Source organism: Sus scrofa, chromosome 1, assembly GCF_054392235.1.
Source record: "Sus scrofa isolate SSC_HxYL_T2T_F1_AM1 chromosome 1, Sscrofa_HxYL_maternal_Yorkshire_Landrace_v2.0, whole genome shotgun sequence".
Classification (NCBI taxonomy): Eukaryota; Metazoa; Chordata; class Mammalia; order Artiodactyla; family Suidae; genus Sus; species Sus scrofa.
The window spans coordinates 199,216,220-199,233,787 of record NC_139383.1 but is presented as its reverse complement, the minus strand read 5'-3'; the positions used below and the strand labels follow the sequence as shown (position 1 = coordinate 199,233,787).

The following is a 17,568-nucleotide window of genomic DNA, read 5'->3' as shown; positions in this document are numbered from 1 at the left end:
AAAGTTAGAGGAAGATGATTCAGAGAATGACTTAAAAAAAAAACATCTGCACCAAGCCTCATCCTTCTGCACAGAAAGCTCAAGTTTCTTAAAAACTGAAACCAACAAGCAAAACCCTAAAGGCTTTTCTTCTTGGGGAAGATACTAATTATGTTTTTCATATTTTTATAAAATATTGAGAGTATATATATTTATAATATCTTGGAGAAATAGCAATAATTAGACATCTTTTATTAAGAAGAAAAGAAATATGAAGGAAGCCCAGCTGTGGGAACTAAAGTTCTAGGCTTTATTCCTAACAAAAGCATATTATCAAGCTCCAATTCTAAAAGATTCTGTACAAAGAAATCCCACCAATCCTACACTCTAGAGTCAGCAGGCAGCTCTATAGAGAAATCTCTATAAATCAGAAAACAATTGGTGCAGCACAAATAAATCTAAGGAAATGGATTGATTTGCTAGATAAAGCAAGGGAAGGAATTTTGAAATAATATACAATAAGGGTCTTGAATGAACTGAAAAGCTCTTGTCAGAGATGTGAACTAAACTAAAATATGGGATTATTTATGACACCTGCAATGCAATATTTAAAGCATTTTTTTTCTTTGACAAGCTAAGTCAACAGATTTTAGCAAGCCAGCAAAACATGAGTTTTCAGCTAAACAGAGAAATTTCTAATGAAAGAATTCAGATTTCTTTTTCTAAGGAGCTAAGCTAGCTCTTTATATTCACACGGAAGTAGAAAGATAGTCCGTGAATGCTGGGGGAAACAGAGATTTAATAAATGAGGAGATGGAGAAACTAATACAGACAGACTCTTGGTTACCCTGCCAATCAACCCATTGTTTTGTGTGTGTGTTTCTGCTTTGGGTTGTTTGGGGTTTTTTGTTCTTGGATTTGTTTGGCTGATTTTGGTTTTGAAATGGTTCTTGACCAGGTAATCACCCATCTGACTCAGTGTACAGAGCTCACCGAATTTCTAACATTTTATGACTCAGACAAGGCTAACTTTTCTCCTTCAAATTAAATACCCCAGGTATTTACCCTCAGCAAACAGGCCCAAGGCACCCATTCTAATCCCACCCAACAAAGATTTCCCACAGGCCCAGCAGGCAGCAACCCCCAGGTTCACCTCACATAAACCCAACATCAGTAGTGTCTTCTCTGGATTTAGCCCTCTCCCTTGTCAACCCCTGCCTCCCACCTCAAAACTCAGCACTATCAAGTATAAGCCAATGCAGCAGGACAAGTGGCCAGGTCTTAAGTCACATGATATGGTGATAAGTACTGCAGTGCAGGAAAAGGCCAGAAAAAGCCAACAGAAGGCCGAAGAGTGACACTTCAGCAGCAGGAAAACACCACTTTTATAAGTGTATAGAGAAAATGTACTATTCAGCTGCAATAAATCATTATATTTATGAACATCCATCCTCACCATGGCAAATGATCATCATATCCAGGAGTCATGAATTGCCATGAGAGCTCTTAAAATTTAACCACAATGACCCTGAGCACAGTATTTTATTTTCCAAGTGGAGGTTTGAAACCTGAAAGTTAGATAAGACTTCTGTTCATTAAATAGAGGTGCATTCAGTGAATTATTACCTGTCCTAACCAGTCAGGAAAGACATAAATGGAAAACAACAGCGAGTTTTAAATCCCTAAAGGGATGTGTACACACAGAGAACAAACCTTGAAGGTTCTCAGCCTGTAAAATTTCTGCCAACATTCTTAGTCATTTTACACAAAATACCACAACATGACTCACCACCACCTACACAGTAATGTTCTGTGTCTGATAGATGTGTTTTCACTAGATACATAAAAATAAGTGAGAATGCCCCAAAGCAGAGGCTAATAGAAATAATTTTTAGTTTCTTGCTACACATAGTTAGCTGTTTTATACTATTTCTTTCCTACCTTGAGTAGTAGGCAATGGAAACTATATCCAGTTTGCTAGACAAAATCTGCGGCTAAATCTGTAGGCTTCTTATTGGGCTTCTTTGTGCGATTTCCACCACAAACTCCTTCAAGTAACTTTTAAGTAGTCTGCATCACCAGCAGTTTCTATGTACTCTAAAATAAATAATTCTGTTCTAAAGGTATGTTCAAATCATCTCTCGATATCCAGCCAGCCACTGAAATTCCCAATTTTTATGGTCATAATCTAATACAAAGTCTGCTGGCAAGGCTTAATTGAGACAGTTTCTAAGCACTGTTTTCCTTATTGAATGGAGGGACTTTTGTTTCCTGAGCACAGAACCAGCTTGTAAATGTGACAGATGAGAAAGGTACCCTAAGGCCCTGTGCGCAACTAAGCCAAGTTCTCCACCTCTCCCTCCCTCAGTGACACCAGCAATCCCCACCTGCTCCGAATGCCTGATAGAGACTTGTTTGGCAGCTCAGCTGACCCTTTTAAGTTTTAATTGGGTCAAGAGAGATCCAGCACAATGAGTCTCTCTCCACACGGCAGCTATTTATTTATGTCACCATATAATACAGGGTAGAGAGCTAATAAGGTCAGACAATATTCCCAAGCATTTTAACCTGCTACCCTTCACACCAGCCACAGTGACTTACACCCAGATAAAGAGGATGAGTAAAGAGAATGACAACGGTGGGCAGGGACGCAGGAAGAGTGCAGGGCATCAGCCCAAATCTATTGCTACTACTTCACAATAATTCAGAATTGGAACCCAACTGCTGGATTCAGCTGTCATTACTTCATACACTCATGCATTTGCTCAAATACTTCCTAAGCATCTCATGTGTAATCCTTCAGTAGTTAATTATTCATTCAGGCCACAAGCATTTACTAAGCACAGACTGCTCTGGGCCCTGGGGATCCTGAGGGTGAAAAAGTCATATGTGATGCCTGTGCCATGGTGCTCTTTGACAGTGCAGTGGTGCTTGTTCACAGTGGATTTAACACAGTGAGTGTCCAAATGGGAATTAACTCAAACTGACTGCTTAAAAGATGCCAAAGTGTGGAAAAAAATGATGGCAAAGGACTTGCTTTTTCTTCTACATCCAAGAAATGCCACCTTTTCTGAAAACAACCCATGTATGTATTCTAAATGAGTTTTCAGCCCTTTAATTTAATTCTCAAATGTTACATTGTGTAATGAAATAAAGAGCTAGCAGCTATAGGATGTTTCCAGAGGATTCATTTAAAAATTGGACAAGAGGGGAAAATTGCAACTTTTTTAGGGATTTGATTTTCTAAAACATATATTACACGTGTATTTTTCCCTCCATCCATGAGCCAGAAAATCATAACTAAAAGATGTAGCTGGTACTGAGCTCCTACAACATGAATCAGGAAACAGTGTGAAATTCCAGAGGAATTCTGGGAAGTGAAGGTGAGGGAGGGAGGATTCCTCTCCCAGACAAAAAGAGTCCAGGATAGTTTAGAATTGAAATACATGATCCACGTATTGGGCATTCACCTCCTGCGGGCCATGTGACACATGTTTTGTGAGAGCAAATAGTGTTTAGATGATTCTCAGTGCTTCAATATATATTCTCATGTTCTGTTATTTGTACACACTGCCAGACTGTTCTAGCCATTAATGAAATGAATTTTCAAAATTACACTTGAAAGTGTACCTAAACCACACTACTTATGCAGATCAAATTATCCTCCAGTCTTTAAAACTTATGCTGGTTTGTATGGGGATGTATAAAGAGTCGGTGAGCAAGTGCAGTATGCTGACTTTGTATAAATCTGCACGTGGTAGCCTGAGGATTAAGTTAAATAATCAGATTTTAAATTGTAGCAAAAAGCTCTAAATATATACATACAGCTCAGTGTCTCTTTAGGACTCATAATAATGAAAATCATCAAGGCCAAGGGGACTCATAACATTACTAGCTCACCTGTCTGGTCCACTGGCATGAAACATCTTTTCCCATCCCCTCACTTTCAATCTATAAGTGTCCTTTGCCCTAAGGTGAGTCTTTTGTAGGCAGCAGATTGAAGGTTTTTGCTTTTTTATCCAATCTGCCACTCTGTGTCTTTTGATTGGAACATTCGGTCCATTGACATTTAAGGTGATTACTGATAGACATGTATTTACTGCCATTTTAAACCTTGTTTTCCAGTCGATTTTATGTTTCTCTTTTCTTCTTTTGGTTGGATGATTTCCATTTATTTTATGTTTGAATACTTTTCAGTTTTTGTGAATGTCCGGTTTTGATTTGTGGTTGCCCTGTTTTTTAAGTACGTTAACCCCTTCCTATATCTGCTTGCTTTAGCCTGATAACCATATAAGCTCAAACACATTCTTAAAAAAAAAAAGAAAAGAAAAGAAAAGAAAAAGAATCTAATTTTTCTTATTTCCCTTGCCCACACTGTATGAATTTGATGGGTTTTTTTTTTCTTTTAACAGCTTCATGTTTAGATCATATGCTGGACTAGCTCAGAGATGGTTTTGCAGTATTTGCATTAAAAAAATAAATAAATAAAGTTCGGCGTTCCCACTGTGGCACAGTGGAAACGAATCCGACCAGGAACCATGAAGTTGCAGGTTCAATCCCTGGCCTCACTCAGTAGGTTAAGGATCCGGCGTTGCCACGAGCTGTGGTGTAGGCCAGGAGCTGCAGCTCCAATTTGATCCCTTGACTAGGAACTTCCATAAACCTTGAGTGTGGCTCTAAAAAGGAAAAAAAAAAAAAAAAAAAGAGGCACCCAGAGGAGTTCCTACTGTGGGTGCAGTGGGTTAAGGATCAGAAGCACCCAGAAATAAAGGTATTCATTAATATCAAAGTATCTAAAGTGAGATTTTAAAATATGTAAATTTAACAACTTGGAGCAAAGGACATTTGGAATGGTCTTGGTGAGATAAAATATAAAGTTAGGACTAGAAGGAATAAAATGGTTTTGTGGTTTTACCTTTTTTCTGGATTTAGTCAATCAGAAGATAAGAAGGAAACTTTAAAAACCATGTTGACCATCTTACCGTCTCTAAGCTGACACACCTCAACCAGTTCAAAGAAAAGTATGCTGCCCACTGGGATGAAGACATATTGCCCTTTCTTGATTCCTGGATGTACAGCAAAGTTCTATCCAAAAGTACAATAGATATAAGCAAGCAAAACCACCTATATCAGCATCACCTGTATCACAAAGCTTCAGCTGTCCTCAGGGCCTAAATAATTTGTTTATAAATTTCTGGGTTTTTTGGTCTGTCCGTCTTTCTTCCTTTCTTCCTTCCTTCCTTTCTTTCTTTCTTGTCTTTTTTGTCTTTTGAGGGCTGCACCCGTGGCATATGGAGGTTCCCAGGCTAGGGGTTGCATTGGAGCTGTGGCTGCCAGCCTACACCACGGCCACAGCAACCCTGGATCAGAGCCGTGTCTGCAACCTACACCACAGCTCCTGGCAACGCCAGATCCTTAACCCACTGAACGAGGCCAAGGATGGAACTGGCAACCTCATGGTTCCTAGTGGGTTTTGTTTCTACTGAGCCATGATGGGAACTCCTTGGTCATCTTTAAGTTCACTGTACATAGGCAGCAGTGTGCTTCTATCCCATAGGAATTTCAGCACTGAACACACTGAAGCCCATATTTACATTCCCACTTCCCTTTGCGATGTACTGCATATTTTCATACCATTCCAAACAGTCCATGTTCTATGAATTCATCAAGTTGATTCATCCAAAAATGCCAGTGTCAAGGGAATATCTGCTCACTACTTTTTTCTCTTCTCTAACAACTAATTCTGTCCTTCAGCTAAACAGAATTTTCTATTTTAACCATTATAGGTTTGTCAATTGAAAAGAATTTTTAACTGATCAAATTTAATATCAATTCTTTCATTAGACTATGATTTTCGGCTTCCAGATAACTGAACACTTGGAGACTATTCTGGATATATCTTTGATATCTTTGAAGTCTTTATACAGCTTGATTTCCTCTGCTTAATTACCAAGCAATCCTTTACACTCCAATTAAGAAACGATAGGTTAAAATTAATCAGGTTAAAATTAAATGTTCTGGCTACCCATTTTTTTTTTTTTTTTTCATCTTTCTTGGAGACAAGGAACTGAATAGCTCCTGCAAGAAACCCTCTATTCTCAGTCATGGTCTTCATATAAAAGGCAAGTCTTAAAAATAAAAGAGATAAAAAGTGTTGAAACTTCTCATCAATTCTAGTGATAAAAGAAGAATTTTATTACTAAAGAGGGCTTAAAAATAGCCCCAGTAATCAAAGAAATTATGTTTACAGCCTGAAAAGATGAGTAACAGTGCACACAGCTAGTAAAAGAACAAAATTTTTACACTGGTAAATCTGCAAAACTAACTTGGATTCCTGTAGCTCCTTTCATACCAAAGTGACTTCAGAACATAATGAAAAATGAAGAGATTACTGATGTGGGTTCTCAAGGGAAATCATTTGGCACAGCTTACCTTGACCGTGAATTCATGTAACTCAGATACGTCAACTAAATTCTCATTCCTACTACCTTCATTTCTCAAATTCTATGCTGTTACTAATGTTGAGGGTGTGCTCAGTACTTACTAAAACTGACCCATAGTAAGTGATTATATTTATGAAGATACGAATCTCATCAGTTTATGGTGTCCATTATCACTACCTTCCCCATTCAGATATTAATTTTTTTGCCAATCCTCAATAGTATAAATGGTGATCATTTATGAGAAATCACAAATTTCTCAGTAAGCTTCTTTAAAATATTTTACGTTTCATGGAAGGCACAGCATCGTGTAACATATTATCCCAAAACATTAGACTCACTGGCCAAATAAATGGAATACTAAACACTGAGTTTGAAAGAAGGCAGATTAACCAGAAAACAGTGTAAATGGAACTGGTAACATTTCAGGTTTAGGCAAATAATACTGCCTGTTATTTACAACTAGCTATAAATTCAGTGCTATATGCTATTAGATATGAAAATTTTCCTCTAGTAAGTCTGTGAAACTGATTTCAAGTACACTTCAGAAATAATAACCAGTCTTGTCATAAACCCGGTTTTTCACCTAAATCTTGGCCAGGAAAAGCAGTTGTATATTCTGATGTTTCACAAGGCAAAAAAACTGAGGGAACATGTGAGGAAATATCAGTTCCAATATAGCCATTGCTATGAAATATTCTGCAGGAAAGAACTTAGTCCATCAACTCTTGGCATATTCGAGTCTCTATATTTGGATAAAAAATCAGAAGGAAGGGTACTAGCAAATTCTCTTTCTTTTCCATTTCAAATAAAAGTAGCCAGAGGAAGTGTGCATTGAAACAAGGCATCTTACCTCAACAACTGGACCCAAAGGAAAACATATTCAGAATCTACCCAAGGAGCCATGCCACTCTTTGCTAAACTTACTGACACCTTGCAGAGACTGCAATGAGCAAGGGTTATTTTTGTAAATATAACCAAATAGCAAAATATTTTGATGTACTTTGGTATATTTAGTTCACTGAGAAAACCCATAAGAAAGCAGATGTACTGTCCCCTGTTCAAATAAGAATCTGAGGGATATAATTAAATCAATACAATCTTCCTCATCACCCTTTCCTGGCCCTCAGAACTCCAATCCTCCCAATCTTCTATTTCATGGTCTGTCTACACTTTTTAGTTCCTTGAGGCTTCCACATTTTCTCTCTTACCTGTAAGCCCTCTACATGCTATTTTCACCGTCTATGATACTTTTTTCTCTCCTCTGCCTGGATAGTTCTTTCCTGTTTTTCAGGTCTTCATTAAATATCACTTCCTCCAGGAAGGCTTCAAAGATCCTTCCACACCAAGGCTGTGAGGCTTGAGGGTAGTTGTCAGTAAGCAGCATCCTCTTTCCCCAACAGGAATGGGATCAAATGCAACTAGATGAAGTAATCAAGCAAATGGAGAGCAAAATACCTTCCTTTTTATTCCTGAACTAGAGTTGGAGAACCCAACTTTCAACTGCAGATGAGTGGGGTTGCTGAGATTTTTAAGGCTCAATTACTCACCCAGCAGTTAGGGACAACTGGACAACTGCAGAACTCCCCAAGGAGGTTCACTCCTATGAAATTTATAGCAGAATGTGTGCTTTCTGAAAGCAGGAGATGTGCAGAGAAAGAGAGAAAGAGAAAAGGAAGAGAGACTGAGCCATGCATATTCCAAAAAGGAGATGGAAAAGAAGAGAAGCCAGGAATGTTACTTCCCAGCAAAAGAGCTAAGTGTGATGGAAATCAAACCTCTGAGTCAACTCCCTCCTTGTGGGGAAAAAAAAAAAAAAAAAGGTGGGGGGAATAAAGTTTCTTCCCCAACAAAATGTACTTCTGGAGCAGCCCCTCTCACAGCCCTTGGTCACATCAGACAAGAGCACATGTTTAGTTGCCTGTTGCCTCTGCTAGACCTTCAGCCCTACACATCATTAAGGAACAGTTACCTCCGGGCCTGGTCCAGAGCTGGCACTTAACACACACACACACACACACACACACACACACACACACACACAACCATCAAAAGAATGATCTGTCAATTGATGACACATTCTTCTGTTCATTTCAAAGGAAATCTTCCATTGTTAACATTCAAGTGGAAAAAGTTACTTGAATAAGAACAGTGTATAGAGTGGTCATGCCCAGCACTCTTCAAATAGGTTGGTGGGAATTATCTAAGACCTAAAAATGACAGACTTTAGAAAAGACAAGATTTCAGATGAATCTTATTTTATGGGAACCATGCTGAGTCTCAGATTGGTTGTGTTCTTGCCTTGTGGCTGAGGCAGAGGACAAAGCAGAAGTGGAGTGGGGAGATAGGGGAGGTAATATAGGACAAAGGATTGATGCTCAAAGGCATCATATAACGGTTAGCAGACACTGCACTAATTCTCAGTATTTTATTTTAAATACCCCAAATCATTTAAAAATTGTTGGCAGATGACTTTACTTTCTATCTGGCAATCTACACAGACACATAAAAATTCCCAAGCTACGCATCCTCAGGTCTCCAGGAGCTACCGACCCACTTAAAAGCAACCGGTCAATCAGTAGGGAGTGGAAAATAGCAAGAGTTGGCAGAAATACGGGAAACTGGAACTTTCAGACACTGCTGGTGGAAATGTCAAATGGTGCACTGCAGCCACTTTGGAAAAGCATCTGGACGTTCCTCAAAAGTTACACACAGTGTTACATATGACCCAGAAATCCCACTCTTAGGTATATACCCATGAGAACCGAATATATTTCCATGCAAAAACCATGTATATAAATGTTTACAGCAGCCTTACTCATACTAGTTCAAGACTGACAAAAACTCAAATGTCCATCGATGATGAATGGAAAAACACAATGTGGTAAGTCCATGCAAGGACCTAGTAGTCAACAATAACAGGAAAGGAAGTCCTGGTACATGCTACATCATGGATAAATCCTGAAAAGATTAGGCTAAGGGAAAGGATGCAGTCACAAAGGACCACATATTATATGATTCCATTTATATGAAATGGCCAGGATGGACAAATTCACAGAAACAGAGAGTGCATTGGTGGCTACCTGGGGACAGTAGGGTTGGAGAGAAATGGCAAGTGATTAATGGGTAAGGAAGCTACTTTTGGGAGTGATGAAATGTTCTAAATTGTATTGTAGTGATGGTGCCACTACTGTGAATGTACCAAAGCCCGTGAATTGTACACTTGAAATAGGTGAATTTCATAGGATGTGAATTTTATCTCAATAAAGCTGTTATTAAAAGGGGGATGGGGTGGGACTGGGACCTCCAAAAACCACTGTGTCCTGAAATCAGAGTGCTCCTGAACGTCCCACTTGTGGCAGGAACACCGCTGGCGTATGAGGCTCCTCAGGGCCCACTTTCTTTAAAGATTCACATGGCCAACCTCCCATCCAGGCTTGTTTTATTTAAGACATGATAAGGTTGCACTGAGCAGTTCTGAAAGCAACCTATTTGGTATCACTTTGAAATACATCAAACGAATGACTCATCAGAAGAGGCAAAGGAAACTAGCTTACAACAACCGGCTCTGATGAGATGCTTTCCAACTGATAGAAGGAGAATGGCCTGCAAGTTCCAACCCACAGTGGCACACTCACAGCAGGCAGATTAGCTTTCAAGAAAAGGGAAAACCTGGATATTTGCCTGGGGTGTTGTGCCCAGAAAATACCTACATTATCTCCTATCCCTCTTGCTGCACTAGGATGTGGGGCATAAAGCACCCATGGCGAGGTGCCAGCCTTTTAAAAGAAGTTGTCTTCTTTCATCTTCACACTAACCCTATCACAGATATGGTATTATCCCCATTTTATAGGCGAGGAAATCCAAATTCCAACAGAAACCATCTCAAAGGAAGTTAGCCTAGATTGCAGAGGGCTCAGACTCCAGAGGCCACCCTCTCCTGTGCACAGGCAGAGGCAGAACTGCCTCTACGGCTATTCAAGAGAACCTAGGGCAGAAGTTTTCAGTGGCTCTGAGTCCACCTCCCTTGCCTCAGGATACCCCTGCCTGTTGGATGGATTTGTGGTTTAAGTCCCTGAAGTCAAGAGGAGACAAAAATCCATCCATCACTCACAGGAGGGATACAAACCTCAAGATAATTTGTTTTCCAATGGTTTTGGCTTCAAGTTCTGGTGTGGCATTGGCTTTTTAACAACTAACAGCTGTAGGCAATTTTCACACAGAATAAAGACATCAATAAGGCAGAGAGCGGAATTTTCTCCCATATGAATACAGACTCATGAGCTGTCTTCAAGATGTACATGGAGCTGCCACCACACAGGCTCTGGCCTGCATCTCACCTGGAGAGGCTGACGGAATGCAGCTGAGATAACAGTGGAGATGGAAGCTCTGAGGGCACTAGCTCTGCCCACCAGCTCCACTATGACCCAGGAGGCCTTCAGCTACCAGCAGCATCTGTCTTCTTCTGACTTTGGTTTTAAAACACTTGAAGTGGGAAGTAACACCAAGCCCATCAATGAATCATTACTGCCTTTCTTGACAGCCAGCATAATACATGATTCACTACCCATCCTGGGGAGAGGACAGCATCCTCCACCCATCCCAGTGACCTCAGCCTCGGCCATGGGCCTCGCAGTGCCAGTCCCACAGAAGGGTGGGTGGTAAATCCTTACTCTGTCAGCTTAGTAGTGGTCACATAATTTGTGTTGGCCAAAGAAACGTGGGCAGGAGTGACATGTGTCATTTCCAAGCATAAGCTTAGAACCTACTAGCAGTTCACCATGTCTCTCTTTCCCATGCCACAGGGCCTGGGTCTTGGTCTTAAGTAGAAGATAGCATGGAGCAGAACCATGGCTGACCCACAGTGGACATGTGGCAATGGCAAGAGAAAAGCCTCTGCTCTTGTAACCACTGAGGTTTTGCTATCACAGGATAAACTAGCTGCAGATAATGGAGACAGCCATCAGCACAGATCCCCTCCACTTCTCACTTTCCACCCCTCCTCAAAACTCACCTCCTCCAGAAAGTCCTCCCTGACCACTCTCTTCATCGCCATGTTCTAAGCTTCATAACAGACTTACACACAATCTGTGCAGAGGTGCATGTGCTTCCTCCTTTGGTGGCATTAGACCTTCACACCATTATACTACTTAACAGCCAGCTCTTTGGGAGCAGGTTCTAGTTTTCCATTTTAAGCCTCTTCGTGAATATCTAGAACAGACTTCTGCATGCAGTGGAAATGGGAGAGGATAGAGATTCCTTACAAACTGAAAATATTCAACAGCATCAAGTGCATTATGCTGCCAAGAGTCGTCTCTTCTTTTTCCCAACCAATTCTGGTTGGTAATTGGCCCATTAATCCACTAGGGAGGCCAGAACTCAAACATCAGCTTCCTAGTACTCACTTTTCTTGGCTTATCCCACAAGAAAAGCCTATAGGTGAGTTCTGGTCAATCAAAGCTGGAACAACACGATCAGTTCAGTTAGCACCCCTGGAGTGCAGTGGCACAGCCCACGTTACTTTCTTGACCCAAGAGTCATGTAAAATGATAGCAGTCTCTTGGATCCATCAAGCAATATAGGCAGTCTGATGAGAATTAACTCCATTATGAATCGCCGGTGCCCACCAAGGGAGCAGAGAGTGCTCCTAACATTTATTGCGCATCTGAGAAGGGGCAGGCGTTGGGCCATTCCCGCTCTGCATTCTTCTCACTTCAACATTACATCACACCTAGGAGAAGTTTTTTTATTTTCTCCACTACTTTCCAGAATATCGGCTTGAAAAAGTCACATGCTTTTTTCCACACTGAGGCAGATAATAAAGTCAGAGAGTAATTTGAACCAAGGTTTTCCCAAAGCCAGTACCCTTGACTGTGCCATTAATATCCTTTGCAATGGAGAATGGAAAGAAATACTACTTGACAGATGCTTGAGAAACTAAGTTGAAGAGAACACCCACACTTCTTGATGACTGGATCCTCCTCTAGGTATGTCTCTCACTTCAGTATAGATTCTAACATATGATAGTATCTATGAAAGGTTTCCCACAACAGTTACTATTGCAATCCTATCATTAGGCTAAATAATTATACTGTATTTAGGTAATAATGCCTTTCATCCAAGGATCAAGGACAGGAGGGATGGCATGACTAATTTTTAAAACGACACCAATATCACACACTGGGTGTGGGAGGAAGCATGGGGGAATCCCAGGAGGTGTGAGCAGACGAAGGAGTTAGTTACGCACACAAGTATAGACTCGGGGGATGGGGAGGAATTAGAAAGGGCAACTTAGGATGCAGCACTGCCACATATTTGAAGCCCTACAGATCTAAATACCTGCATATAAAGCACCAGCAAAGCCCTCTGATGTGACAAGGCAAAGCTTTTCTCTTTCCTTCTCCACAAGCTCAGTGTTGGCAGGGAGCAGCTATGAGGGACAGATGGAGGCTGTTTCATTGAAGAAAGGCAAGCCCATGTCTGACCACACCACACTACCCAGGTTCTCACTTCGCGCCTCCCAAACACCCCCAAGACAGAAGTCTGAGACTCACCACAAGCTCGCTGAACATGACGTCCAGCTCCTCCACAGGGGGCATGGGTAACGCTGGCTCCATGGTCTGAAGCGCAAAGTTGCTATCATTTCGCAGCCGATACGTGATTTCTGGGTGATCATTATTTCGGAAACAGCAGAAGATGAATGAAATCCCCCGTCCACCTCTTTTCCTTGGGGCCATAGCTGAATTCTGTTCTATTTCTTGACTGATTAAACTCTACAAAAAAAAAGGATAAGACATGGTAAAGAGGACAAAAATGGAATATATGTATGTGTATTGCAAAAATGGAATATATATATATTTAAGTCAGACCAATTCAAGAAAGACCTCCCTGTGCTGGAGGCAATGTCAGCAGGGCATAGAGGCCAACCCACAGAGGGCCTGGAGTCCAGTTGGGCAGAAAGCACATGTCCTTCTATTCACGTGTTGAATGTTTCCTTTGACCCACTGTGGGGCACAGAGTACAACTCCTGCCACTCCATCCCCTGGCATCTGCTCCAGTCGCATTGGGCTCCCCTCAACTCTTTGTACACTATGTGCTCTTTCCTGCCCACCCATAATGTCCTTGTCACTCCCCTGCAAGAAAGCCCTTCTCTCCCTTGCCACCTAAGAGATCTCTTACTCATCCTCTAGGGTTGCTCCTTTTTTTTTTTTTTTTTTTTTTTTTTAAAGATTTCAGGATATTGTCTTTTATTAGGTTTTTTTTTAATAATGATTTTTTTGGTATTATAGTTGGTTTACAGTGTTCTGTCAATTTTCTACTGTACAGCAAAGTGACCCAGTGTCTCTCTCTCTCACACACACACACACACACACATTCTTTTTCTCACATTATCCTCCAACACGCTCCATCACAAGTGATTAGATATAGTTCCGGTTCCTCATTCTTTACCCTCCCCAAGTAGAATGGATAATATATATGCTAAGGCAGATCTACCCACTCCAGCTCAGGACCCAGTCTAAGCTCCTTGGGAGTGTGTCTTCCTGTCAGGCTGTGATAACTCAAAGCAGGGGGACAGGGGGAAGGGGCTATGCGTCAGGCAACTTGGTGGCCCTGGTGCCACATACAGCACCAGGAAAATAGAAAGCACTTAGTCAATGTTCACTCTATTAAATAATTTAAGTACTTAACAAAAGACTTAACATGAGCTAGACATGTCAGAGATTTTTAAACAGAAAAGATCAAATGAGTTCATTGGAGGGATGGTCAAAAGAAAAGATATTTACATAATAGAATACTACACGCTCATTAAAAAGAACAAGGCATCTGTATAAATAGATATGGAAAGAAGGTTCAAGATGCTATATGATATATATTATATACTACAGGATTAGATGTTTTAAAGCATTTATGAATATATGAAAGAAAGTGCTAAAGGCAGTAACCTTCAAAAGATGGAATTGGAGAACTACTCCTTTTTACTTTATACTCTTTTCAATTTGAATTTTTACCATAAAAATATTTTTTAATGATTGTATAGTTTTTGAAGTTAACTATATGATTTGCCTTGAAAAAAAATTTTAAGTTATACTGTTAAGTGAAAAAAAGCAACTCAAAGAATAACGTGTATAACATGGGCCCTAATATCTTTTAAAAACAATCTCATATCAAAACCTAAATAATTTACATGTAACTGCGTAGCAAAAGGCCTGGAAGGATACACCGCAATTTCCTAACTCTGAGAGAGGAAGGGGACTTGGAAAAAGCAAGAAAGGAGACATACTTTCTTATGATAATATGTTTTATAATGAGAGCATATCCCTGTAAAACTTCTGTGGGTTTTCAATTTTTAAAAAGAGACAGAGTTGAAAGGGGAAAAAAAAAAGAAAGGTGGATTATGAATCAGCCCTTGGTGAGTTGCAAGGGCAGAGGAGGAGAGGCACATCAGAGCAGGGGAGATGGTGGGAACAAAGACTAAAGATGTGAATTCCAGGGAGAAGCCCCAGAGAGTCAGAGTGGAAAGGAGGGCTGGGGTAGAAAGGCTGCAACCCAGGCTGAGCCTGGATTTATCCCACCAGCAACTGAGAGTTGCATTTAAAGGTCCCCTACTCTTCTCTCTTTAAAAAAAAAAAAAAAATTAGAGAACACAGATATGATTGGATATTGATTACTGTCATTCTTGAGTGCTATGGGCAGGTGACCTTGCTGGAGAAGCTACAGTGACGGGGTGGGGGGCGGGGAGGGGCACCATCGTGAGTACACCATAGATTGTCAGATGATGGATTGATGTCCCCATCCTGACAAACATAGCACGTGCTGAGAGACAGGACTGCCATGACAGCAGGCTCTTTCTGAGATGGAAGAGAAAACCTGAGAGAAGGCAGAGCCTGCAACCATCCTTGAACTGATTTCAAGGCTGCTCCATAGAGACAACATAGAGCTGTGTCACTCCCAAGGCTGAATTTGAAACCAATCGTATTTTTAATTTATTTTAAGGGCACTCCATACTGTTCTACATAATGATTGTACCAATTTACATTCCCACCAACACTGTAGGAGGGTTTCATTTTCTCCACACACTCTCTAGCAATTATTGTTCACAGACATTTTGATGATGGCCATTCTGGCTGGAGTAAGGTGGTACCTAATTGTAGTTTTGATCTGCATTTCTCTAATAATTAACAATGTTGAGCATTTTTTCATGTGCTTTTTGGCCATCTGTATGTCTTCTTTGGAGAAATGCCTATTTAGATCTTCTGTCCATTTGTTGATTGGGTTGTTTGGCTTTTTGGTTTGTTTTGTTTTTTGATATTGAGCTGCATAAACTATTTGTCTATTTTAGAGATTAATCCCTTGTCCATTGCTTCATTTGCAAATATTTTCTCCCATTCTATGGGTTGTCTTTTTGTTTTGCTTATGGTTTCCTTTGCTGTGTAAAAGCCAACAATCCCACTCCTAGGCATATATTCAAAGAAAACCATAATTTGAAATGATACATGGAGTTCCCGTTGTGGTTCAGTGGAAACGAACCAGACTAGGATCCATGAGGATGCAGGTTTGATCCTTGGTCTCACTCAGTAGTGGGTTAAGGATCTGGCATTGCCCTGAGCTACAGTGCAGGTTGCAGACACGGCTTGGATCCTGAGTTGCTGTGGCTGTGGTATAGGCTGGCAGCTCCAGCTCCAATTCGACCCCTAGCCTGGGAACTTCCATTGCTGCAAGCATAGCCAAAAAAAGAAAAAAAGAAAGAACAAAAGATACATGTACCCCAAAGTTCACTGCAGCCCTATTTACAATAGTCAAGACATGGAAACAACCTAAACGTCCAATGACAGAGGAGTGGATAAAGAAGACGTAGTACATATACACAATGGAATATTAGCCATAAAAAAGAATGAAATAATGCCATTTGCAGCAGCATGGATGGACCTAGAGATTATCATACTAAGTGAAATAAGTTGGACAAAGACAAATATATGCTATCATTTATATGTGGAATCTAAAAAATGATACAAATGAACTTACTTACAAAACAGAACAGACTCATAGACTTTAAAAACAAACTAACAGTTACCAAAGGGGAAAGGCGTGGGGAAGGGAGGGATAAATTAGGAGTTTGGGATTAACATATAAATACTATCATATATGAAATGGATAATAAAGACCTACTGTATAGCACAGGGACTCTACTTAACATTCTGTAATAACATATGGGAAAAGAATCTGAAAAAAGAATATATATATATGTGCATGTGTGTGTGTATATATATATGTATAACTGATTCACTTTGCTGTATACCTAAAACAACCACAACACTGTAAATCAGCTATAGTCCATCATAAAATGAACTTAAAAAATAAAACCAATGGGTAGAAGATATAAGGATACATCAGAAAGAATTTTCTACCATCTACGACTGGGATAGGATGGACACGAGGAGTCCCTGACTCTGGTGTCTTCAGACCACAGTATCTGTTAGAAATGCCTAAGATGTAAGGCACCCCAACTCTTAGCTGGGAGATAGGAGAGGGATTAGAGGGATTAGAGATATTCAGGAGGTATTGATTTCAGCTTCTTACTCCAGCTCTGCTTTTACCCCTTTTGGATACTGACATATTAGGTGTCGATCTTATTTTATAAAAACGTCCTGTGGCTACTCACTGAAATTACATAACCGTGAAAAGGCCACACAACAGCTTCCAAGAGGCATCAAGAGCTGGCCCCTGCCTCCCTCCCCACCTCATCACGTAGCATTCTTTGTACCGCCACAGCACTTCGACTACACTGGCCACGCTGTCTCAGGGTCTCTGCATCAGCTATGTCCTTGACTGGCATGTTTTGACCACATCTGTGCATGGCTGGTTCTTCTCATCATTAAGGCCTCAGCATGAATTTCACTTTCTCAGAGAAGCCATCCTCAACCACTACATCTGCCACAGTCCTACCAGTAAGTGCCATGTAATTATGCAGGAACTATGCAGAGGAGAATCCAGTCCCTGATGGATGAGGGATTCTAACGGGTATTAGAAGCAGGGCATTTAGGGAGAGGGAACAGTACAAACAAAGGCATGACTTGACAAGGGGCATGGATACACACGGAGTGAGGGGTGGTATGGTACTGGGCTGGGTGGTATAAAGCCTGGGGGAAGG

General features: G+C 40.6%; 1 protein-coding gene across 5 annotated transcripts in view; it reads right to left on the bottom strand.

The window, feature by feature from the left end:
- DAAM1 (dishevelled associated activator of morphogenesis 1) overlaps positions 1-17,568 on the bottom strand; it is a 175,713-nt gene that overhangs the window by 91,577 nt on the left and 66,568 nt on the right. For 4 of the 5 annotated variants that reach the window (XM_021102688.2, XM_084982491.1, XM_021102686.2 and 1 more), the window contains exon 2: positions 12,974-13,192. In XM_021102688.2, coding sequence (XP_020958347.1) covers positions 12,974-13,156 — 183 coding nt within the window. In that variant the 5' untranslated portion in view covers positions 13,157-13,192. Of the gene's footprint in view, positions 1-12,947; positions 13,193-17,568 lie in introns of all 5 variants that reach the window. The other variant, XM_084982494.1, reaches the window with a different exon arrangement.